Genomic DNA, 26,817 nt, shown 5'->3' with positions numbered 1-26,817 from the left:
ATCAGTAGGTGTTAATCTTGTCCAACAGTTTTATTGTAAAAAGAAAACAAAAAAAGACTACTTCAGCCCTGCTCTTTGAATTTCTTCATACCAAAGGATTGCTAAAGTCAGGATCTTAAGGATTGCTCAAGTCAGGATCTTCTGAAGTTAACTTGTAAGTCTCTTAGCTAGCATTCTAGAGTACTAAAAATAATACAGAAGTGCAGCAGATTGATGAAACATAACTGTCATGAGGATAACCAAAATCTAAGAGAAGTGCCTGACAAATCCTTGACTGCCAAGACACAATGGAACATAGCTCCGACTTATTCTATGTCAATCAGCTCTAGTTCTAACTAAGTAAATGAAAGCGAGAAGAAAATCAGGCGTATGTGGAAGGGGTAAGTGTTTGATATAACAGAGTGTCTATCACAATTCACTACCACTTTCCTACTAGCCAGTCACTGGAAGGACTGTCATCAATGGACTCGCTTCTCCCCCTGCGGTGGTGAAATCCACAAGGAAATAAAATATATTAGGTGTAAACTAGTGATGGGACTTAGAATGAAGGCATTAACAATGGTACCTTGAATTCATTAACAAAAAGATTAAAAAAATCGGAAATTAGTTTCTTGCCTTTTTCAGCAGTGTATGTTGAAGAGATGTTCTAAGTGAAAGCATGGTTTTACTGTGAAATCTTACTATGTTGTTATACATATCTGTCAGACAGGCTGGATGATTTGCAGAAGCAGCATTTAATCTAAGCTTCCAGAAATGTAAAGACATTCATTTTACATTTAAAAGAAAGAATAGAAAAATGAAGTATTTTACGTTTGGTGACTTGCTGGTCGTCTGGTGACATTGCATACTCTGTATTTTCTCTTCATTTGTCCACAGTGTGTTATCTCCACCTTTAGACCTAACAATTTGAAAACAAGAATTATTACTCTGCTTCTTCAAAAACCATTTTCAGTCCTTTAGACCCAAAATTTGGGACTTTTGTACCACTGTTACATGCTTGTTATAATTTATGATCAACTAAAACTCTTAATTTATGGATTATCCCATTTAGGGGTGCACTGATAAAGAATTTTTAGCCAGTACCGATAGCCCATTATTAACCAGCCTTACTGGGCGATACCAGTCCAATAGCCAATATGCATCCCGGCAGTGTGCAGAGCAGCATCTGGCTGGTAAGTCTGTGAGGGGACGGGGGGGGACAGATCAAGGCCCCCGTGGTGAGGGAGGGAGCTGCCCAACTAGGGCAGGGAATGAGATGGAGCTGTAGGCGACTCATCTGGGGGGCGCTGGGAGGTGGGGTGGCTCTCCACCACTGTGCACACCCCCAGGGGAGACATGGGGGGGCATGTGCCCCACAGATGTGTGCAGAGCAAAAGCAGGCTGCCCGCTGTGGGCTCAGGGCCAGTGCTGGCCTTTTCCCGGCAGGAGGGATGGACCTAGGCTGCACTCGGGTCAGGCAGGCAGTGGCAGTGCTGGGAGGGGGGCTATAGGGTGGGCTACAGCCACCCCAAAATTCACTGTAGCCCCTCCCCCATCCCAGCCCCACTACTGCCTGGTCTGCCCCTGCTTGCCCTGAGTGCAGTCCTAGCCCAGACCCTCACCAGGAAACGGCCAGTACAACCCCTGACCCAACCCACGGCGGGCAGCCCACCCTCACCCCACACACAAATCATGGGGGCAAATGACGTCCACGCCTCCCTCTGGGATGTGCACAGCAGCGGTGAGCCACTGCCCCACGTACCCCTGATGAGCCAGTGCAATTCCATCCTGCACCCTGCCCTGCCCCAGCTGGGCAGTGCCTGCCCCACTCACTCCATCATGAGGGCCTCAATCTGCCCCTGAACTCCCCTTCCCAGACTTACCAGCTGGACTCTGCTCTCCGCACTGCTGGGTTGCATGCATGCACGCAGCATTCATCAGTGATGGTACTGGTTACCACCCCCCCCCCAAAAAAAGCCAATGCCCAATAATGTCAATTTTCCTTTTATCAGTGACAATCTGATACGGGCAGATATATTGGTGCACCTCTAATACCATTACTATGCATGATGAAATATGGGATTAAAATAATTTTAAAAGCTTAAATACAAAGGACTGGATAATGCATTGAGCCATATTTTTTAAAGATTCCGTCTTTTCCCTCTTTATAGGCATTTGCCATTTAAAGATACTAGCATCTTTTTTTTTTTTTTAGAAATAGGTAGCATAAGTAGTCTAAGCGGCAAATTTAAAATTCTTTTCATCCTTTCTAATGTGTTAGATAAATCAGAATTACGGTAAAAAAAAGTCTGTTTTCAGTTGGGACTGTTAAAGCACCATAAAAACTAGGTTCACCAAAGAAAGGAACTATGTGATATCAGTTACCCAAGGATTTTAATGTCCTGTCACAGTGTTCAGAAAGATGTTGGCTCTTTCAGGGACATTATGAATACCACAAGTATGAAACATATGTTATAAGTGAGCACTTAAAGAACTGCCTGTAAAATTGTGAATTCTGAAAATGCTGAAAAAACATGTTAATTGAAAAACCTACAGTCACTGGGGAAAAGAAGTTAAACTGCTAATTATTTGATCCTGAACTTTCCAAAAAAATCCCCCTAAAATTTTTCCCATGCTTTATTTTTAAAGTATTAAAAAGGGAATTTAAAACCTGAACTGTACCCTTAATTGTACAGGTGTGTTCAGTTCCAACTGCAACACACTTTTTCTTGCATACCACACACTGACCTGCACTTTGTTTTTTGGAAGGTGAAATGAAGGGGAGGAAAAAAAACACCCACAAAAATCCCCAACTTTTCTTTAAAATACCAGTAAGTATGGCATTTCACAGGGACTGCACAGGCAGCTACAGTGAGGGTAAAAAAGCAAAACCCTGTGGCTTCTCCATTAACCCCCCAGCAGCAGGATGCAGTGCCTGACCAGCTCGAGGAGTAAAACCAGGAACAGAATTTGGCCTAGACTAGAAAGTATGGTTCACGGGCAATTGTTGTTTCAACTAAAACAGGCAGGTTAACTCTGACCTATTTTTGGTAATTCTTACCGATTTAGACAAGCCCAAAAGCTCAGGTTAATGCTACTAATAGTCAAACGAACTTTAAGGCAATTAGGTTTGTTTACACATGGACTTGTACCAATAAAATGTATTGTGTTAAATTTGCTTAGTTAAACTGGTATAGTCTTGTGCAAATACTTATTTCAGTTCATCTTAAACCTGTTCCAAATTAACTTTTCCTAAACTAAATAAACTTAAGCAGAAATAACTGCCCATATAACCTTTTGTAGTGATCTAATTAAGTAAATTTAAAACCACAGACCTACGCTTGCAGACAAACCATCTGATTTCACGAGTCACATGAAGGATAAATATGGGCTCCAAAGCCACATGGCAAAAGGAAAAATAGGAAGGGCTGAAATACAGACCTGACCACTGGAGTTCTAGAAGTCTTGCAATGCATCTGTCATAAGATGCCTGTAATCTCTGCCCAAGAGCACAGGGGCAGTGTTCTAGCAGTCATTTTCTCTCCCAATAGGAAAATAAAACTCCCTTAGCAAATAAAAGCTTCCTTAGCTACTTGAAAAGAGGGGTACACCAATAGAGATGTTTTTGGCTGATACCAAATAGCCGATTATTAACCAGTCATATTGGCCGATACAGATCTGATTGCCGATGTGCAGCCCGGCAGCTTGGACACCAGTGCTGGCCTGTAAGTCGGGGGGGAGGAGAAGAATGCATGTGGGGAGGGGAAGGGAAGATGAGGGGCATGGGGGGCAGCATGCAACATTTATTGGTGACATTATTGGCTACACCAGCCAAAAAAAGCCAATTGCCGATAATGTCGATCTCCCTTTTGTTGATGCTGATCCGATATAGACCAATATATCGGTGCATCTCTACTTAAAACTTGACATCATAAAACAGCATTAAGAAGCTTTGCATCTATTGTTTAATTCTTACCTTTTATTTCTTTGGTAAACTTTACCCTTTGGGAATCTGTCAGAGGTTTCTGTTGCTCTTCAATACTTTTGAAATCCAAAACTTCACATACAAACTCAATTACTGGCTGTGCCTTGTAAAACGCTGTTGCAGACACTACAGACAAAGAGAAACATGGCTGCACAATTAATTAAATCAAGGCAGATTTCACGTAACTTAGGTTCCTGAGAAGTCCAAAAATGGGATTCAATTTGTTCATTTTAAATTAACAGAAAAGAACATAACTGAAGAAATAGTGCTGTACTTGCCATCAATGTTAAGCATCATTTTCCACAGTGAAGGTCTGACTGATTGATGGAATCCAAACCAAACTTCTCTGCCACCACCCAGAGGATTTGAGCACCCTTCAGAGGCAGTAAAAAAAGACCTCCCCACAGGGGTATACCTGAAATCAGGAACATAAATCCATTATAGCTATTGAATCAGCTCAACAAACCAAAATTGGGGGAAACTATACAGTAAAAGAACAAGAACAAATAAAAAACTACAGATTTGACTTAATTGGTTATTTTAAATCCTTCCAGCTCCTTCCTGTATGGCTGTCTGTTGGTTAGACTCCTGTCAAAGAAAGCAACCATTCTGCTGCTCTTGGCATTTAAGTATCCTTTACCTGACTACCTAAAAAGCTCGTTCTGTCACATAAGTCAAAGAAAGGAACTCAATGTTTATCCTATTTGTAATTCCCATTTTCCAACTGAAATAGCTTACTTTGAAGTTACCAGCGTAACTGAGATAGAAATCTGGCCTTAGAGAAGTCATTTAATTCTCTAGTAAGTGTCAAAGCAAGTGAGCAAGGTTTTAAAGAAATCTGAGATAATGTAACTATTTAAGTAGGTGACATTAGCTAGCATTTGGAAGAGTGTCACTGAAGGTACCCAATACAAGTTGTCTAATGTTAGCTGATCATTGTCCATAAGAAGGTTCTCCAATTTCATATCTAACTTTTTCTTCTAGTCTTTAAATCTTCCAGACTCACCTCTCATGACTTCAGCTTCCACAATGAAGACCCAATGAACCTCCTAGTTGCACATTTCCTAATCCTCACCTCTTCAACCCATTTCCAAGTCCGATTCTAATTCCACCTCCTCTACCACATCAAACAAAATCAGCTTATCTTCATTCCCAGAGTCTTCAATGACTTATCCTGGAATGACCTATCATCTCCAATTCACTATCAAATGTCAGATCCTGCTTCTAAATCAGCCACAGATGCCAGCCCCAACCACCCAGCTTTTTGATTTTTCAAACAAGCCCCTTTATATAGTCTCCTGTACTTTGGGAGAAGTTCCCCAGAAATAGGCACAAAGCCATCTCATTAAAGTTGCAAGCCACTTTGTCATAAGAATAAAGTCTAGAAGAGCTAAGCCAAAACCATCCCCAGACCATTTTAGACCCTGCTGGAAAAGCAGCAAATAGCTCATTTCAGTTACAAACAGCTTCTTACAGGATGCTTTGAAGAAAGAGGATTGAAGGGAAGAGCATATGCTACCTTTCAGTTCTTAGAGGAGAAGGAAAAAGCTGCTGGCAGCTAGTGAGAAGAGGAACTGCTTTAATTGATGTTTTGTCTAAGTTTTATGCTGAAGAATAAATCTGGGCTCCTCAAGACTCTTGGGACATGGCAATGAGTGCTTTCTGGACTGGAGAACAGCAGCATTGACAACCCTTCTTTGATATGACACAGCAAACATGGCAACAGGGCTTGACTGTACTGGCACTACTGTGTACCACACTAATTAGCATGATCTCTTTTGTGATGTAGACCCTCTTTTGTCACCAGCCCCCCTCAAGTAACAGCACCAATTCTTTCATGGTTAGCTCTCCAAACAGAACAGCAAGAGTAGCTGCTGCTGGGTCCATAAAAAAAATAAAAAATGTTAAAGTAGAAAAGGCATTTAAACAGTTCAAATGATAAGTTTTCTAAAGGCTTTCAAAGCCTTCTTCTCACCTCATGGAAGGCAAATGCCTCATCACAACATCCAGTGCCTGGATGGTTTCGAAAGGAACACTTGGCAGCCGACCAGAAAGAGCATCATGTAAAGCCTGCAGACTCACGCAGGACATCCATTTGATAGCCACTTTAAATATCCTGTCCTTCCCTTCTCCTGGCAGTGTGACCTCCAACTCCACCTGCAACATTGGCAAAGGGAAAACAAGGCAGGCAGATGATTCTTTCTGATTTAAGACAAAAAGTAAAAGGCTGTTAGAAACCGAGAACTCCCCTTGGCAGCACTATAACCCACTGAAGAGAACACACAAAAGCAGCCAGTGATGTAAACAGCAAAGGTTGGAGACTTATAAGCCATTAATTTACATCTACTTCCTTAAGCTGGCTTTTCCAGGGATGTGCTTTCCCGCTTCCACAGCTGTAAGGCAACACAACATCTTGGCTGTGCTCTTTTATCAAATACAAACTGGAAATACCATGGCCTGCTTGCAGATGTTTGTTATAGTGATATTATGGCGGAGATGGTCTGAAAAGCAAGATTTATTTGTAGTATTTTTACTAAACCAGTTACATAGTTGGGATAGAAATTAGACAAGCTTTTGGGCTGAAATTGCCCTCATCTATGGGAAAGCAGATACAGCCTAAGATAAAGACCAAGCATAACAATTACCAACTTCATACTTGCAAAGTCAGCTTCTGTGTAGGCAGAATTAAACCTGGCCTATCATCACCTTCAGTTTGGACTGTCTCTCATAATGCATAAGCGTATGGTATTACTGCTCATACATTTTAAATTAGATGAAAAAGACTTTAGAAAACAGACTTCTTTTCCAGAAGAGCATTGTTTAAAGGTTTTGTAAATAGCACAGAATAAATGACAACTCATGTATCATCATTATTAATCCCTAGAGAGAAAGAACAAATATATTGCTTGTGTGTGCTGTGATCAAATCTTTTTTTGTCAAATGACACTTGCACTCAGGAAGTCCCATCTGAGTTAAGCGTGTGTATATTTTTTGAAGATACTTATACACATACCCTTTATCTTAGCTGAATTTAACTGTCATGTATTTTCTGCTTAATATACATTGCAAAGACATTGCTGGTGAGTAAAATTATTAAAACTAATTATAAATCGAGGCTTACCAAAAATCATGTTATGCATCATGTTTCTACCCTGTCCATTTCTTTCTCTTCTTTCCTCCTCCTCCTCCCCCCTGGTCTCATCTTACAGAGCCCCTTAACCGTAATGGAATGGAACAAAGATAAAGAACTAGACTACTTGTGTTGCAGTAACTGTGTACCCCGATGGAAATAAAAGACATGGGACTGAAGCACCTGCACTGCAATTACAGCGCACACTTTGGCTTGGCTCATACCCTGATATGACCCAAGTCAGGTAGCTAATCTGTATCACATACTAAATCAAATATTTTGTTTTCAATATTGAACTATATGAAGAAAAATAACAACACACATGTATAGAAACAGCTCTTTGTAAGCTCTAAATTGCTGAGATCAAATACACTTCAAACACGGGTCCCCATCTACTGTCTAATATAACTCCTAAAAAAATTTAAAAAAGATAGCTGCTGGACAAAACCCTAGATACTTCTCCCAGAATATAAGCTATACAATTCTCCTTGTTGCAAACACTAGAATTAGGATTGCAAAAATATTTCAAGTATAGCCTCCTATTTCTTATTTTCAAGCTTCTGGGGACAATGTAATGTGTGCTCTTTGACTAAAAACAAAGGTTTTGGTGGAAAGCATCAATCTGGAGTCAGCTTTCAAAAGAAACTGTGCTGGCAAACAACAGCAGGAATTTGGAGGATCTGCTGCTGTGACTTCACCTTGGCATCTGCTTTCTAGGATTTCCTGAATGAAAGAGCCAGCTCTGACAGTTGTACAGTTGGGCTGAGGAAGACCAATAAAAATAGCAAACCTATAGGCAATATAAAAATATTTTTCCTGCTGTGAAACTGTTGCTATACTTTATTCCCACACAAATACTTTCATATAAATAGACTTTTGAATTCAAAACATCCAGAATGGTTTATGAGGCCACAAAACAATAGGTCCCTAAACCAACAGAAGAAAATGAAAACGGTTACCCTGTAGAATCACAGAAAAATAGGGCTGGAAGGTAACCAGAGGTCATTTCATCCAACCTCATGCTCAAGGCAGGATCTGCTCTGTCTAAACCAGTAGCGCTCAATATTTTGAGCCTGAGAGCCAGAAGAGTGGCTGGAAGCTGGTCTGTGGACCAGACAGAGCCCTGCACACCAGGATTAGGCCCTGGGCCTGGGCACTGCCCCTTCCCACCTCTGTTCACTAAGATTGGGCCCAGCCTTGGCCCTGTCCCCTTGCACCATCAGTTTGCCAGTTTATCAAGGTCATTTTGAATCCTAGTCTTGTCCTCCAAAGTGTCTGGAACTTCATTTGGCTGGCTGAAATCTGCTATGGAGATATCTATAGAGTTGCTGTAGGTATACATTTTAATTGGGAACATTTAAAATGTTGCCACAGAAAATTTATCTTAAAATAATTAAAATTAAATGCAGAAAGTTATGTTCATTCAGTGTTGAAACAACAATTAAAAAGGAAGGGTTAGATGTTCAATATCACCATTAGCTTAGCATATCTCACACAGACATGGTATTTTTAATTTGTATTTCTAGATAAATGCATTGTTTTGCATTTTTCTCTCCGTCAGAATTATACTAAAAAGTATCTGCTTTGACACCGATTTCTGTAGGAGTTATCTAAAGAACTAAAGAGGCACCCAGAAGCTAACACTACATTTGCTGAGGATACTTTGAGATTAAATATTTTTACTAAAGTTTAAATTCTGTAGGAATACAGGAAACTATATCTCCTAAGTAGTAAACTGAGGTATATGCTTTAGTGAAGAATCCAGAGAAGCTTTCTGATCGCTTAAATCCTCAGCTCACCATCTTCTTTGATATCTGTAGTTAGGCGAGACTGGATCAGATTCTGAACTCTTTCTGCCTCAAACTCATTCAACACAAGACACTCAGAAAATAAATGATAAATTATATACAGGACAGTCATGTCTAAAGGCTGGATTATGCTGGACATTGTGCAAGCACACGGCAGGTGACAGTAAGAGCCAGTGTAGACCAATGGATAGCAAACTGGAGCAGAAATCAGGAAGTCCTCAGTACTTTCCAGTTCTGTCCCATGACCTTCAATAAATCACTTCATCTCTCTACTTTTGCTTCTCTCTTCCCTTTTGTCTGTATTATCTACTTAGACCGTAAACCAACTCTCTGGAGTACAGACTCTCTCTCATTTGGTGAAACCCAGTACAAGTTATTTTATCAGGCCCTAGCAGGAATGTCTTTTGTTTAGTGATTTAGTCCAAGTATAAAATTACTAGGTACCAGGAGAGGTCTGGGGAAGGAAAAAGAATAATCACAAGGCAAGATGCCATTACACTGCGATCTCCAATTAGAAACTTAGTTTTAAAAACTTACTTTCTCCCTCCCAATAGGAAGCGCCATAGCTGTATAAAGATTTTTTCTTCCATCAAATACTGGTTTACGATCCCCAAAGATCTGTGTTTTAAAGTGCTGAACCATATGCTCCACAATTTCTCTGAAAACATAAAAAAGCATTAAGATAACATCAATACCAAAATCATTCCATAATTTAAAGAGAGCACTAAAAAACTTCAAATATTAATATATATGAATATTTGTTTGTAAACGTAAAAAGTGAGGGGCTTGTCAACACTGCAATATTAAAGAAAATCTGAAGTTAATCACTCTTTATGCAAACGATTGTTCAGAACAAATTTCTTTCCTTTTGACCATTCAATTCTTTCTACTTTCTTAAAGGAACGCAGCCAAAGTTTACAGGTCCAATTCTTTTTAATCAAAAAACATTTAAGTGGGGAAACACATACATAATATACACCGTTTCCCTTGATGGTTTGCAACTGGGGAGCCAGGCAGACAGGACAGAAGGAAGGGAGGATAAGAAAAAGGTAGCACATCAGGTGCGAGAGACCATCTAATGAGGTGAGGACATAGACAACGCACAAACCAGTCACATCTCCCTCATATTGAAAGCAAGTCTAACGTCATACTTTTTCAGGCAGCAGCAGTAGACAATTTTACCAGTACCTATGTGGATTGAGAATATCAATGTATTTAAATGTGGTATACTGATTTAAATGTGGTTGGAACTTAGGCTGCACATTCAAGTACTGTATTCAGTAGTAATTTGGTATGGGTATTGTAGCTGATTACTTGTGGTCAAGTGTGTGTTTTACTGGAAAGGTCCTATTCTGAGATTTTGGGCCCAAACATCCCAAAGGGGCATTAAGGCCACAAACACTGAAGAGCACTTAATTTCAAATGCTCCAGTAGGTAACTGAAATGCAATTTATCTCGGAGGTGCTCAGATAGTAATGATGAGTGCCAGTACAAAACTTAAGGATACAAGTCTGAGTACATAAAAGAAATGTAAATAGTGAAGGTGGCTTTAACTGGCAATTTCCTTGATCTTTAAGGCAAAAAAGGATTACTATGATAAATCTAATCTGATCTTCTGTATGACATGGGCAATAAAACCTGCCCTATAAATATATCAATTACAGTGGTATTTCTAGGGGCCCCAGGGGTAGAACATGCCCTAGATGAATGACTTTTGATGTTCCTAGGAACCAGTCTCGTAACAGACCTACATACCGAGATCCATGCTGAGAGGCTTCTGTGTAAATACTGCAGCACACTTAATTTTCTAGGCAAAGGAAACGCATAACCTAAAGCAGGGGTGTTAAACTCACCTGGCCCAGCTATGGGCCATGGGGCTCCTTTGACAGCTGGATCCGGACCCACCTCTGGTGGTGGGGTGAGCAATGTCAGGGAACTGCAGGGGTTATTGCAGCCATTGCTTAGCCCCCATCACTGACAGGTAGAGAGAGATGTACTGAAATCGTGATTTCACAATTTTTCCAGAAAATGCAAAATCAGACATCTTCTGTGAAAATCAGAGAAATACACAAAAAAGGAGCCCCGCAAAAAAACAGGGCAAAGCGAGGCTCTGTGTAATTATAAAAGGTTTTTATCTTTCTCTCTTTTTTTTTTTTTTTTGACTGCTGCCCCCACCCCTGTCTCAGCAAGAGGACTGCCCTCATGCAGCCTCTCAGCCCTGCAGCCTGGGCAGGTCCAGCCCTGCTTTTTTTTCCCCCCCACAGCCACAGCTGCCCAGCCCAGCTGGCCCCATCCTGTGGTAAGTGGGTGCTATGAAGGGTGAGGGATGGGGCCACATGGAACAGAGCCAGGCCTGGCAGCAGCAGTGGCCTGCCCCTGCATGGGGCCAGGGCCAGGCAGCAGTGGCAGCTCATGCATCTGCCAGCCACCCCAGGCAATCAGGTGTTGGGGACAGGGGTGGCAGTTATGATCTGCCTGCAAAATTGGAGCCTGGGGCGAAAGCAAGGCCACAAAATGTAACCCCAGGCTTGAGTTCACCCCTACTGATGTACTCCGTGATTTGATTACATTCCTACTGATCGGCATCTAGAGTATGGAGCCCTGACAGGGGAATCAGTAGCAGGCTCCACCGCCGCTTGTGCTATCCATGAATTTCCACTTCTTCTAGGGGCCCCGTGGGCCAGAAGGCACAGTTCTGCTGGCCAGATCCAGCCTCCAGACCATATGTTTGAACATGTGTGTAAACCAAAGACTCAAGCCCTTCTAGCGACTAAGGAGTGGAGGACAGCCCCTCGCAATCACCACGAGACTCCGGCAAGAACATCAGGAACTGAAGAATTTGTTTGGTGTGAAATTTCAAAGCTACTTTGTGTAAAACTGTTTAGTGCGTGACCCAAGAGCCTCTATCAGGATGAAGTAGTAGATTGTTCACATTATCAGTCAGCCTCTCTTTCCCTCAAAAAGAGCCTTTATCAAAAAAAAAAACAAAACCCCAAACAATGGGGGGGAGACAGCGTCAACGTCTAACCACCACACCTTTCCTCCTCTCCAAGCCCCCGCACTTGCTACAGGGCTCAAGATCGCTCCAAGACTGACAGCAGTGCCAAAGGGCCTCGTTTCCCCTCTATTCAGATCAACAAGACAAGCCCGCTGCTAGGGCTAGGAATCCTTGCAGGGTGTGCCTTGAGGAAATCCTTGCAGCCTGGGAAATGCTGCCTGTTTCAGAGGTGGAAAGGAAGGGCAGAGTGGGCTGCGGCCAGGGCTTTCTGTGCAGTCCTTGGGGATCTAGTGGCTAGGATTCACTGCTGTCACCACCAGGGCTCTCTGCTGCTTAGACATTCAGCACGAGAACAGGGAGGCACAGAGCAGGACAGCAGGCTGTCCCAAATGTCATCACCCTCTGAAAAGGTCCAACTGGAGACATTTTGGCTATGCCTCTTGATGGGTGATCCCATGAAGCCTAACAAGAGCACTTGTAAGAGCCAGCCAGTTTGGGAGACCACCTGGGACAATCCACATGGCAAGTCAACCCTGGAGTCACAGAGCCAGGAAACTGTTTGTAAGCCTCACACCTCAAACAGATTCAATGACTGAAACACCACCACAAGTGCAGACTCTGGAACCTGGCATAAAGCTAAATTATGGAAGTGCTTAAGTGTGCGTTCTAGCCACAAGCAGTAGCGTGGGAAAATAGGATAAAGCCCGTTGGTCAAAGGCAGGTGCAAATAGTTACCTTTTGGAAAACACGAATAGTAGTTTGAAGTAACAGCTATAATAACTTGATTTTTTTTTATCTTTTGATGAGAATTTAATTATGTGGAGCTAATTAGAATCCTGTTAAATTACAGTACGTTTTTGTTGACTGAATATGTAAAGTGGTGCAACAAGTATAATCACTTGTTGCACAGATCATTTTCAAGGGGCCTATACTGGGCCTAGGCTAAGCTACAAAAGGTGGCTAAAGCAGGAGATGCAGAAGTCCATTTTTAAGTGACCAAAGAATGAACCTTTACCTTTACAGACATGACACCTGGCCTGGTCAGCAAAGGAAAGAAAGCAATTAATATGTCCAGCTGACCCAGATAAGATTAAAAAGAGAACAAAGCCCGCAAAAAAGTTATAAAAAGCCTTAAATTAGATAATCCAAATATGCTAGATCATATCTTGATCTTAAACATGGTAGTAGTAAACGATAAAACCAGAAGGTAGTGAACATCATTTTATAACAGAGACTTGGGTAAAGCATCTCAGAGAAGGTGTAAACACAAAGCTGACTCATCATTGGAAACCATCAGCGAGGTAACAAGAAAAGAGGGCTGGCATACAACGTTCCGTGACGACAAGGGAAGAAAGTAAGAAATCCTCCCCCACAGAAGTAACACGGACAAGGACGTAAATCTGAACGAACTGGGTGCGTCTACGCAAGACACTAAAAATGCAGGAGACCAATTCTAGCGCACATGAGCACGTCACAGTGAAAGCCATGCTAATACGCAGTAGAATAAGTCTACTGGGCACTGGCATCACATAAAAGACTTGCATCAGTGCTACCACACAATAGCGTCGATAGCACATAAAATTAGTACGTTATTACAGGTACTAAATTTAACCCATCCTAATTACAGTGTATTAATGCATGTGTAGATGTGCCCACCAACAACTTCCTTAAGGGAACTAGGTTCAACCCAGTTCCAACAGTTTCCTGAAACAAACAAATTTAAATAAAACCAAATCACAGAACATTTATTAGAACGTGCCATCTATAAATACAGGATATAAGCTAAAGGGGAAGGGGGAGAACTATGCACATTCAAGAAGACCTGCTGCCAGTCTGTGAACCACCATCCAAATCACCCTAACTGGTGAAAACCTATTATTCCACAGGGGCAGCTAGGTAGTCACCAGAATAAATGTTCGTTCTTGTGCCTTTAGGGTGTGACAATAAAAGGTCAGGCTGTAGATTTGTCCCTTGACTCTTTCCTGACTGGATGGCAATAAATCGAAAGAACTGTAACTATACCTTAATTTTGTGTTTAAAGGGTAATTAAGGGAATTGTAACCATACTTTAATCTTGTGTCTGACGTTGCATAAGAAGTCCTGATTATAAACTAGCTGTAATCTTGTTTCTCTATAAATTGAACAGCCTTGAGTTTCTGGTAACAATTAAGGGTTGGATACATTTAGGAGTGTGGGTGTTGGGGGGGGTCCATTTTTATAGTGGACTGTGTACTGTTCATATACTCCTTAGAAAAGACTGTCCTGAAAATTTCTAGCACCAGACCGAAAAATATTTAAAATATTTAAAACCCTATGTTTCATTCTCCCAAAACACAAATTAAGTGAGTGTCCTTCGCCTACAATTTTAAGATGGTTAAAATGTGAGCTGACATTTGCCTAAAACAAGGGAATAAATACAACCATCCTCTTTCTTCTGCTTGACATCTCTCAAGAATGAATAAAGTTTGGATTTTGAACCCAAACACCCCAGCTGCTTGGATCCAGGGTTTTGGCTATGCATGTCATATAACATTTGAACCCAGAACTGCAATTCAAATCTGGCCATTTATTAAGGGCCTGTTTTATGTAAACATGTCGTCATAGATTCACCCCAAAAGCCAACTGCCTTTGGGGTTCACCACATGCCACGTGTGGATATTCTCCCAAATTAGAGTGAGCTCCACGGCATTTATTCTCCAATTGTAGTGAAGCTGGGTTCAGTTCTGTCATTTTCATATCTTTATGTACTGTAGTATTGATGCATCTGAACTATCATGATTAAACAGGAAGATAATCAAATGAAGTCCTATATTTACTTAATTCTAAGACAAGCCACCCCCACCCCACCCCATCTTGGAAATTTGGGTAAATAAGGTATTTAGCACATGCCTGAGGCACTGTCTGCCTGTAACAGGGAAATCAACTCCTCTCTAGCAAAGGCATCTTGCCTTTGTTAAAAGCAATGAGAAATGAGAGAGAGGGGACCGTGAGTGGGCATACGAGGAAGCAAGCTAGCAGAATCAGCAGGAAGGCTGATCTCTACAAACACTGGCAGGATTCTCAGGAGGGCTCAGGTGTAGCCAGATGAAAGAGGAAGAAAAGCTGTACTTGCTTTGTTTTTCTGCCTGGAAACCTACGGTCAAGTTTTGCTTGCATAATTATTTTCTCCTACATAATAAATCCTTTTGTGGTTTTGCCTCCTTAGTGACAGCTCATGAAAGAAGAGTGATGTCTAAGCAGGTGATATTCCAGGCTAGCTCCTTCTACAGAAAGGGGGACCTGCAATTTCTTCTGTACCCCAACAGGAAGGCCACCTCAGGCTACTGGAGGTTCCCTAGATGCAGCTGCAAGGTCCAGTACACAAGCAAGGGAGCTGAGGCTTGCTGGGTAAGGAGCTACCAGGGCAACCTCTGCCTGTTCCTTGGGGCAGGGGGCAGTGCAGTGGGAAGAAACTTGGGGCTCTGGGGTCCCCCTCAGACAGGTTTTTCATACATGTGGCCAGGCTCTATATAACTAAAAAATGCATATTTCAATATATATTTACATGGAACTTTAAGCTACAGACAACATGGCGAGTGCTGAAAAAAGTTATCCTTGGTACAGAAGATGCTATTTTGTTATTCTGGTATTTTGGGGGCGTTAACCATTTATGTCATTTATTAAATGAAATAAAGCTGGTTTCCCTAAAATTAAACCTGAAAACATAGGGTTAACATAACTGGAACAATAAGGGAGATAGTATAGTATAGGGAGATCAAACGTAAGAGCTACCAACTCTCTCCTACACTGAGCTCTTGCTGAATGTTATAGATATAAGGAAAGCAACATAGTGAGCATGTGCCAAATGCCTTAAATGGAGGTTTCATGAGGAATGTAATCATCAAACTGAGATCCAAAAAGAGATAATCTGACAAAAGGGAACGCTCTTTGAAGTCATTTGAAAAATCCTGTTCTGCGTAGATGCGGAGTAAAAGGAACTTGCAGATGCTAAATGCATTCTCAAAGACCTGAGAGGAATGTGCTTTGATTTTAGAGATTATATATAGACTAATGGGGGGGGTGGGGAGGGCAACCTGTCTGGCAGGCATGCCACAAATCAAGCCCGACACCCTCCTGGAGTGCCACTCCCATCGTCTTCCCTGCTTGATCTGCTGCTCTGCTTTCTGTTCACTGCACCCTCCCTGATCTGCTGCATACCACACACACAGGCTGCCCATAGCACTTGTGGGACATGTGCTGCCAGTCTGTCACCCCTGGACTAATTCATCAGATCAGTTCCTATCCCGTGGTAGATTCCAGACTGTCTGCCTTGACAGACTAACTGAAACCACAAACTCAAACTCAAGTATGAATCTTGCCTTTTGACTGCTCAAACGCCTCGTACTGTATCTTGGATGTGTGATGCTTCACATGAGGCTTCATTTTTGTTGCCTTCAGGCAGGGCTGAAATGTATTTACATTCCAAGCACGAGCAACTAGGAAGGCACAAAGTTATGACTCCTCTGAGAGTTTGCTTTTTGTTGGAATAGTGAAAGAACAAAAAGTGAGTTTGTACAGGAAATCACTGAATACCCCAGTGATGGGCAGGTTTCTAATTGCATGAATGAGGCTTTAGGACTGTAGGATTTGATTGCTCTAGTCAACTAACTTAGAGTAAGAACAGTGCACAGAGCTTGCAAGTATTTCCTTCTCGTTGAAAACCAGTCCACAAAAATTATGTCAGGCTATAACCACAATCTTTTTGCAAACAAGTCAGCGGAAGCTCAGTCCCCCTAATCATATGTTAATGTAATAAGCCTTTGGAAAAATCAACAGTACTGCCCTACAATAAGGTCAGATGGAAGAGCCACAAATTCCCTTACCGTCCTGGTAGACATTATACCTGTAAGGACAGTAACTTTCATGGAGAGAATGAGTATCTTAATGGCTCAAAAAGTGTCTAAAACTACTCTGAGAAATTGTGTAGCGCTGCAATTCCTCTACTCAGGAGCTTCAAAACCACCCTGGACTGAAGATAACAAGCTGGCCAGCAAAGAAACTCCCTGCGTAGAAGATACTTCTTCCTCCAATTATATATGCTGGGCAGTTTGCCCTTTAGACAGGGAAGACTTGGGTGTGGACACATGAACGTTGGGAATGCTTTCATAAAAAGAAAGCTTCAAAAGGGCAGAAACTGGCACAGATTTACAGAAGTTTAGGGCTGGGAGGGATCTTGTGAGATTATCGGGTCCAGTGCCTCTGCTCTGGGCAGGAAAGACTGATAGGTTCAAATAACGGAGCTGAGAATTATTTAAATGCAGCAAACCCACTTCAGCTTTAACGCTCCTTGATCCAGGGTTCAAGCTGGAGCAGGTTTACTGCGCCTGAACTGTTCTCAGCTCGTTCAGATATAACTAGGGACCTACTCAATTCATGATTTCATAAAATCAGGCAACATACACAAAAATCAACAACTAAAACTTGCTAAAAATAAAATACTGGCTCCCTGGTGGCTGCCAATCAGTGGTGAGGGGTGGGGTTGCATGATGGACAGTGCTCTCAACCAATCAGCAGCAAGCATGGGGTTACTGGGGCACTTGCCCAATGGAGGGGGAAGAGGGGGGGTGCCTGCCATGATCTGCCTGTGAAATCAGCCACCTGCCTCCTCAATCAAGGTAGGTCTCTACATATAAGTCAGAATGTACCAGCTGCTGCCTTTTTGAAAGTTCCCCTTGCAAAAGCACGCCAAACTTCCTTTTGCTCTGAATGCAGATCAGGTTCAGGTCCAACAGTCTTATTCATAAGGAATATGCTGCAGGTAATTTCCCCAAGATTTCTTAAATCTTTATAAGGAGAATCTCAAGACATTGCACTTTTAGGAGAATGCAGGTCTCCCCTAAAAACAATGAAGACAGAGACTGTGGCTTTTTTGGTGTAAAGACACTAAGACTATGCAGTTCTAGAATTTAGGCACAATAGCTTTAGAACAAGACTGAAGAGCTTCAGACACTAACACATTCCCAGGCCTTTGGCAGTGAGAAGCATAGTAACAGATCCCACACTGCCCTATACCCTTTTGGTTTAGAGCACAGCAATGACATGAGGTCACGTGCACGCCAAAATGGAAACTCCTGGCAAAATCTCCAGCATTATGCGCATGTGAAACCAGAACGTATGCAGAGATGAATGTATCCCCTACACCCCAAGAGAAAAGTAAAAATTTACACTTCGCTAGTTTTGAAACCCGTTAGTTTTCTTTCTGCACATTGTTGATAAACAAGAAATAGCAGGGAATGCAAAAAAGCATATATGAAATCTTCATTTCCCATAAATGGCATTTAATCCATGTAGGTCATCATATTGGCCCCAATTACCGTAGCAGAAAAATAACTGACTAATCAGGGCAAATCATGCTGGATAATATATCAGTAATTTGTTGCCAAATAAAATCTACCCTGACCTCCATCGATCAGTCAGATGGGGTGTCATCACTGTGTTAGTTAACTAAAGTGTCCACAATTATGTCTGAACAAGTCTACATAACGAGGTTGTTTCAAGCAGTGAGGCAATTCTGCTGCCATCAATAAGATTACAGAACTGTCCAAAGAATATGGACCACTACAGTTCCCCTGATGACAAATTTGGTTCCCTGTGCTTACGTTAAATCCATTTTTAAAACCATTAAATAAAGTTACAATAATTCAGCAGAGCAAAAAAACAGGGCAGCAAGGTGTTACATGTGACCCATAAATGCCTTAAATACTGCCTTATTAATATAAGCATTGGACAATGTGCCCTAGTTGGCAACTTCCTGTAAATTTTCTTGTGATCCTGCAAGTTAGCATATGACTGCAGACTCTGCCACCATGACTTTCTTGATAACTGTGTTTTCATTTTTGAATACATAAATCCTCAATGCCAACCCTCTGTAGTCCAATGTTTGCAGTCTCCAGGGTTAATGCCAAATTCTGCTGTTTCACTCTGGCAACCCTGCTATTTTTCAAGACAACAAAGTCTCTACAACATTAATAAGAGGGCATGCAAAAATTTAGGATGTAGTCTCTTCCTTTCTTGACCATCAGTAAGATATGAACCTGGTCAATGTTTTTGCCTTGCCACCAGTCTTAATTTATCATCCATGAATATAGAAGCTAATGAAGGAGGGTTAATTTCTTACCTGGTACATTTAGTTTCTCCAAAGTCCTCTTATACCAGCACAGACAAATGGGTTTACTTCCCCCTGTCAGTAGGTGAAGACAGGAAAACAAGTGGTTGGTAACATCACCTCCCTAGTTAAGGTGCTTTTATTAGCCAAGTCCACTTAGTTCTTAACTAAGCAGTAAATAAGAAGGTTCAGATTCACAGTCTGTGTACACTGGTATAACTCCACTACTGTGCCTGCCTATGAGATCAGTAATTTTGGATCAAAGACTGAAAACTTCATTCAAAATAAAGCACCAATAACATGAAAATCATGTTAGCGTTCTGGATTGGTAGAGGAAGACTTGGAGAAACCAAAGTAACGAAAGTAATACCTATCACAACACACCAAGGTATCATCTTGTCTGATGAACAAGGATATCCACAAACTCTAAATAAAAGTGAGAACAGGGCACCAATTTCTTAAAGGTAAAAATGGGGAAAATGACATAAAATGGAGGAAAAGCAAAGCAAAATATCATTACCGGTTAACTCTTCTAGGGCATTTCTCTGGCTTTATATCCAATTCATAATGGTAGATGTCAATTTTAGGAATGTCCATTTCAAAGAAATTGGCCTGTAGTTTGATTGTTCTCCCTGAAGTACCAAAATCCGGTCGAGGGGGAGGTTTAAAGGCATATCCCTGTATTGGAGGTGGCAACGGTGGAGGAGGTGCAAGCACTGAAAAAGAAAACACAAATAAAAACAACATTAAACTTAGCCATCTTTGTTACATCAAGTCAATAGAGCAATACAAGCTCCCACGCCATTTTATAAATTGAATACAATGCATTTTAACACTAATTACCATCCCTTGTTTTTATTATGCTGCTAAGTTAGCAGACAATGGAGTTAACTCACCAGGAGTTCTGAGTCACCTCTTTCCATGACTGGTGTTTAGTAGTCTTTTTGGACACTTATACATATGCGAAGAGCCAGCATGTCAGAGAAGACTCAATTAATCGAGTCTGCTGGAGCACAAATTGACGTGCTCTGGCAGCCTTGCACGCCATGTGTATCAGCGGTGCAGTGTGCTTCCATGCTGAGAAAATGGTGGTGCTACACTCTGAACTGAAACATGCTCAATGTGCTTTAGTTTAAAGCACACTGCTGCCATTTTCTCAGCGTAGAGGCACGTTGCGCTGCTGATACACATGTTCCCAATGCAGTGCCGGGCACTTTTAATTACAGCGGCTTGCTAATTAAAAGTGCCCGGCTCAGTGTTGGGTGCACGGGTAAAAATGCCCTTTAGTTATAACCCTTATATTGAGGAAGGCCTCAGAAAACAGGTTAGCATTCTCCCCTTCTAAGATGCAGTAGCTGAGGATCCAAGAAGCTAAACAAGCTCTTTAGAAAAGGTGAAACTTTAAGATGGAAGACTCTGAATCTTATCCCATATCCACATTTTTGGTCACACAATTAGCATGACAAATGCCTCAACATTTGCAAGATTAGTTACACACATATACCTACCTTTGAGTCCCATGTTTGAAACACCACTATATAAATGCAAAGCATCTTTCACAAATACCTGCAGGCAATTCTAACTCTGTGATCTGTTCTGGTCACTAGTCCATATGCTCTGCCAGAACCAAGAATCTTATTCCCAGAGTTTTACTGCTACCTGGCAAGTAGTCTATAATGTGTCTACATGTATATCATCTCCTACAAGCAGGCAGCCCACATAGAAGAGACCCAAATACTAGAGCTATACATGAGTGGAAATCCTTTCCTAACTAAAGAAGTGGGAAACATACACTGGAAACAGTTTCAGAAAAGATGGGGCAGCTGCCACTTTAGCCTGCACTGCAGCTGTTACGCTGTAACAGTTACATGCCCACAAGCCTGATATAAATGTAGCACACTTAGTCCAACTTCAACACTGCTTCATCCCGAGTTAAAAATGAAGATTTGCTACATTTGTACCAGTCCAGGCACCCTTAGGGCCCCTTTACACATTCTAATTTAAGATGGATAGAAACCAGCCATAGAGTTCCTATACATTTTCAAGTAATACCTTTTATAGCTGGTTGGCTCTTTTTAGAACTGGATAATCAATTTTATGGTGTGAGAATTGCTCTGCATGTGTGGCTGGTCTAAATTTATTGCATGATTAACCAGTTAACTGTGCGATTACTTTACACGTGCGGCTGGTCTTACTATGCACACATGGCCAGTTTAACACTATTGCACAATTAATCAGTTAACTGAATAACACATGCAACGTGTAGCAGGGCCTTACACACACAGAACCGTTACAACGTAATAGCCACTACCTACAGGAGCAGAATATTTTTTTGGGCCTGCACCTTTGCGAGCAGTGGTTCTGAGCGCTTCGGAGGTGGCACCCCATGTCATGCTGACTAAACATCTTAAGGCAGCTACCTGTGCAGAGACTTTACAGCTGATCTTCTGAATGTTGAATGATGTTTATAGGTGAAAAAACGGTCTAATGCAACTCCTAGGTAGGTTGGGGTATGCTCACGAGGAAGGATGTCATTGCCTGCTCTGACATTCAGCATGCTCTTGGCTCAATGACTGTCCGCATAAAAGAGTGATGATACCAATTTGCTGATGCTGAACTTTAGCCGCCACTTGGGGAGATGGTCAGCGATGAGTTCCAGGTCAGTAACTCAGTATCTTTTCTGGTTCTGTCATGTCAATTCCTCGGGTTATTATGGTGACATCATTCGCACACATGTATCGCTTAGATGTTGTATGTGGCAAGTCTGATATACATACATACATACACACACTAAAAAGTACTGGTGCTAGCATGGTCCCTTGGGGGACTCCATTCTTCAGAGTTCATACTCTGTTTTTTTCTCCTTGGCTAGTAGTGAGCTCGAATGATCTGCTGGAGATCATGCTCATGCTGAAAGCACATAGCTTGCAGTCAGGTATCATGGAGTGCAGTTGATATTTGAGGCCTTCATGCCATACAGTATCATAAGCAGCAGTAAAGTCAATGCAGGCTGCTCCTATTTCTGCCTCATTTCAAATCTGTTTTCTATGTCAGATGCAAGTAATGTAGCTTTGTCAGTGGTACACCACTTTTTCTGAAAGCCAGCTTGTTCTTTTGGGAACTGATGTCCTCTAGTCTATTCAGGATTATGCACTCCATGAGTTTGTATGTAAGGCAGAGTAGCAAGAGGATTCAGTAGCTCTTTGGATCCTCTGGTGGTTTATTGGGTTTCAGGACAGCAAGGATGTCAGCTTTACTCCACATTTTTGGAACTCTGTTACTTTCTAGACATTTATACATGAATTTCTGAAGCCATCTTTTCATTGTGGTTCCATACTCGGTAATGAATTCTGAGAATATCTTATCCAGCCCAGCAGCCTTGCCAGTCTTGATCACTTTAAGAGCTGTGTCTAACTGATTGTCAGAGATATAAGTGGTTAAATTAAGGTTGATGTTGTGCTCTTGTATGGTCCAAAAGTTGTCGCACTAAAAAGCTCAACACTGTACTTAACAGTGCACTGAGACTCATAACAGTTTGCACAACTTGCACACACACAGCTGTACTCCCTGTACTCTCAGGCATTAGACCAAGTGATATGAGAAAACAGACCCTACCATCATTACTGGCATAGGGGCAAGAGATGATGAAAACCACCTGCTCCATCAACTGCTAACTGAAGACCTGAATATAGATGGCGGCTTAAAAGTTGTAAAACATTTATACATGAAGCCCATAAGCTCCTGAAAAAGACTGGGGATGCTGAACCAAACCTACAGGCAGCAATGGACTGGACCAACTGTTGGGAAAGGTCAGACCTATTCCCACAGCGTTTTATACAAACACCAGATGAGTACCCCACTGGGCACATCCTTGACAGGGAAGCGTGGGTCAAGCTGAACAGACTGAGATCTTGGATATGGATGCTTCAAAACAATACTTCACAAGATGAACACCTTGGGCAGCCCCTTGCATGAATGCAGAGTCCAAAAAAACAGCACAGTACTTAATCGAAAGCTGCAATTGTTACAAATGCCCAGACGGGGAAGATGGAATCTGCACGCTGAGCAATAATACCAGACAGTGCTCATAGATTTGGAAGTTGATATCTGGCACCATACGAAAGATGGAGGCACTTCATGCTCCTGAGCAGCAGCTCCCTCTCACTTTCTGCAATATCTCAAAGTATTCATTTGACCATGGCTCTATAGCATGACAACTCTCTCTGAGAGATGAGACTCTTCTAAATCCAAACAACACGCACAACCTAGGAGCATGGGGAACAAGCAGGAGGAACTCGCACTCCTGCTTGCAAGCAATAACTTTGACCTGGCTGAAACCTGGTGGGACCCTACCCACAGTTGGGCAGTAAGCATTGAGGGCTATAGGTTGTACAGACGTGATAGAGCAGGGAAAAAAAGGTGGGGAGGTGTTGCTTTCTCTGTTAAGGAGCAATTACACATCTTCTGTAATCCAGATGGGACCAGAGAGGTGCAAATTGAGGTACTGTGGGTTAGAATACAAGGGGGCCGGGAGGGAAGAGACTTGATAATGAGGGTCTACTACAGGCTGCCACACCAGGAGGATGAGCTGGACCTGGAATTCTCCAGACAGCTCTCAGAGACTATATGGTCAAGGGACACGTCTGTCATGGGTGACGTAAACTACCCTGACATCTACAGAGAGGAGCAGTCAGCTAGATCTGACTGTTCATGTAGGTCCTTAACCTGCATACAGGACCTTAACCTAACGCAGGAGGTATACAGTCCCACAAGGGGAAACACCTTACTGGACCTGGTGCTGGCTACAGGGGATGACCTGGTGGGGGATCTGCAGGTACAAGGTAACCTAGGGGATATAGTGACCATCACTTGATTGAATTCACTATCCGGCGTAGGGTGGGAAAGACAACCAGTAGGGCAGAAATGCTAGACTTCAGAAAGGCTAACTTCGATGTGCCCAGGAGATTAGTTAGTGAGGCGTTAAAGCTCAAGAGCATTGGCGAAATGGGAGTCTGGGAAGGGTGGTCGTTCCTAAAGGGAGTGATCCTACAGGCGCAGAAGGAAACAATCCCATTGCTCAGGAAAGGGGGCCCACACACAACACAGCAAGAAATTGGAGATGCTCAGTTTGCCAGGGTACCCCTTCGAATAGCCAGGAGCAATGGCTACAAACTGACAGAGAGCAGATTTAGGTTGGACATCAGGAAGAACTTCTTTAGGGTATGGGTTGCCAGAATCTGGACAGGGTTTCCACCGGAGTTGGTTTCTCCCCTACCCTGGGGGTCTTCAAGAGGAGACTACACAAGCACCTGGTTGGGGTCATATGACCTCAGCCCTTTTTCCTGCCACTGGCAGGGGGTCAGACTCGATGATCTATTGAGGTCACTTCCAACCCTAATATCTATGAATCTATGAAACCTATTGTAACAGGGAACCCTTGCCTTGTTACTGGAAAGAGCTTCTTTAAGGGCTTCTGTAGTATAGACACAGGCAACTAGCAGAGCAAAAAGGGGGGTAAAGAACAGCCCTGTGGTTAAGTCAGCTGACAGGAGGCACATGACTAGAAAAGGGGCAGGGCTTTAGCAGTATAAAAGCCAGAGCAAGGAGTTAGACTGGGAAGCAGCAGGATGAGGTGGTCTTGCTGTGAGATGGCTGCTACTGATGACTGCCTGGCAGGGAGCTTTGGGACCTGATTTAGGGCCCAGAAGTGTGGTAGGCAGCCAGTGGGCTGGGTGTTTGAGTTGCTGCCAGAAGGCTTAGATCTGTGTTTGGTTTTTAACCGGTGGTTTGGCTGGGACTAGGAAGGAGTGGCTTGGAGGTCCCATTAGCGCCCAAGTGGCAGGTGATTGCTTTGAGCCCTGTGGGGGGTGGGGAGGGTCAGGCAAGGCACAGACAGGGACCATGGAGGCCTGGAGCCTGGGAAGGGGCAAAGAGCCCAGAGAGGGGCAGAGCTTTGGGCCAGTGGGCCTGGAGCCTGAGCAGGGGCGGAGATAGCCCAGACAGCAGCAGAGCTTAGAGGCCAGAGGGCCCAAAACCCAAGGACAGGGATAGCCCAGTAGGGGGCCGAGGCCTGGGTCTGGGACAGTGGGCTTTGGCTAAGAGACCAGCTACAGTAGAGAGGCAGGAGCCAGGAAGGCTAAAGTCCCAACAAGGGAGTAAAGGCCTGAAGCGGCCTGGTGGCTTTGGGGGATGAGTGTCCTACCAGAGTGATGATACATGACATCTGTGAGGCATGGGCATGGTGTAATGGGTGGTTGGAACCAAGTTATAAGCCCCTAAGGCAAGCAAGGTTGGAAGAGTTGACCACTGAAGAAAGAGGGAGCACCTTAGACTCAATCTGAGGGCAGCCTCCCTTTCATGAAGTTTCCATCAAGATGTGGCAGGTGAGAAAGCAAGGCAAGACCCTGAGAGACAGGAGAGAGACTGCGAGTCTGGCAGGGATGAGGCAGCCCATACCGGGCATCACAACAGTCCTCAGTCGCCTAGCCTGTTAATCGCATGCAGTTGTAGACGGCCTCTGCACAGCGTAATTAAACTCAAAAACTACCCCCACGCTTCAGAAATTCCATTAAAAAATGGAAATGGTTAGGACCACAATGCTGAATGCTCAACACTTGGGAAATGCCAGGATTAAGGTTTTTTTCCCCACTTCTAATCTGACACTAGACAAATCATCCAGAGCAAAATTTTCTTGAGGTGCTCATTTTTAGGGGGCCAGACTTGAGATAAAGAGCATCTAACTTTCAGAAGTTCAGAAGACAACTCTACATAAAGTAAATTTAAGTTTAGGGTCCCTGGCAGTCCTAGAAAGAGTGTGGATGATAGCTCTCAAACTGGGAATCTCATCACTGAAGAACTCAAAATTAGCAGAATCTTTTCAAATTTTGGCTCCAATTTGTGTCTAATTCATCAAACTGTAAAACAGAAATTACACTTTACTACTATAATGATGTGTGGAGTGATGTGCAGATAAATTCATTTTGAAAAACCAGGTACTGTGATGATGAGCATGGCAGAAAAACTCCTCTATTGAATATAAAATTATACTTGGCTCCAGCATTTAGTGATGTGCAAATAAAGAATGAGGCCATACATGAAGTTGAGGGTAAAATGAAATACTGAACAAGCAACTGTTAGACAGAATGCAGCAGAGGGTTTGGGGGGCGGGAAAGAAGTAAGTGTGTCATTCATTTCGTAATACAGACACGTAGGGGGAAGAATTAAGGTTGTACAGACATAAAGCATAACTATCCCACCCCTGTATCTTGATTGATATTACTGTCTAGGTCAGTCAAAGCCAACCTGTTTGGCAGGTGTGCTACAAATTAGCCTTGCACCTTCCCCACGTGCCACTCTGATCTCCTTCCCCTCCTTGACTGGCTGCTCTGCTTTCTGTTCCCTGCCTTGGTCTGCTGCTCTCCTTTCTGCTTCCCATCCTGATCTGCTGCATCCCACACAGGGTGCCCACGTTGGCCATCCTGGGTCTAGATGAATCAGAAACAACTTCCATTTTTATTGCAGCATAAAAATGAAAACTAAATTTTTTTTTTCAGACAGGCTATTCCTTGGAGGAGGTAAGCACTATTTATCACACAGCAGCATTATCCTGGGAAGCAGCTGGCCTGTTTGCATAGAACAATGTCAGTCTCTGCCCATCTATCAGATAGATCAGTGGGCTGAGGCACATCCCAGCACAGCTGAGTCTGCCACAAAGACTACTTCTGTTTAAACTATAGCAATTACACTTCATTCACAAGCCAGTTTTGTTCAATT

General features: G+C 42.7%; 1 protein-coding gene across 2 annotated transcripts in view; it reads right to left on the bottom strand.

The window, feature by feature from the left end:
- AGO2 (argonaute RISC catalytic component 2) overlaps positions 1 to 26,817 on the bottom strand; it is an 87,338-nt gene that overhangs the window by 38,510 nt on the left and 22,011 nt on the right. Inside the window, exons 2-7 of one of the 2 annotated variants that reach the window (XM_059723708.1) lie at positions 19,565 to 19,760; positions 9,440 to 9,560; positions 5,940 to 6,124; positions 4,243 to 4,379; positions 3,956 to 4,090; positions 811 to 898 (exon numbers count right to left, since the gene is read on the bottom strand). In XM_059723708.1, coding sequence (XP_059579691.1) covers positions 811 to 898; positions 3,956 to 4,090; positions 4,243 to 4,379; positions 5,940 to 6,124; positions 9,440 to 9,560; positions 19,565 to 19,760 — 862 coding nt within the window. The remainder of the gene's footprint in view (positions 1 to 810; positions 899 to 3,955; positions 4,091 to 4,242; positions 4,380 to 5,939; positions 6,125 to 9,439; positions 9,561 to 19,564; positions 19,761 to 26,817) is intronic. The other variant, XM_059723709.1, reaches the window with a different exon arrangement.

Source organism: Alligator mississippiensis, chromosome 3 (genome assembly GCF_030867095.1).
Source record: "Alligator mississippiensis isolate rAllMis1 chromosome 3, rAllMis1, whole genome shotgun sequence".
In the NCBI taxonomy this organism is placed as follows: domain Eukaryota; kingdom Metazoa; phylum Chordata; order Crocodylia; family Alligatoridae; genus Alligator; species Alligator mississippiensis.
The sequence above is the reverse complement of the archived record's forward strand: the minus strand, read 5'-3'. Positions and strand labels throughout refer to the sequence as shown.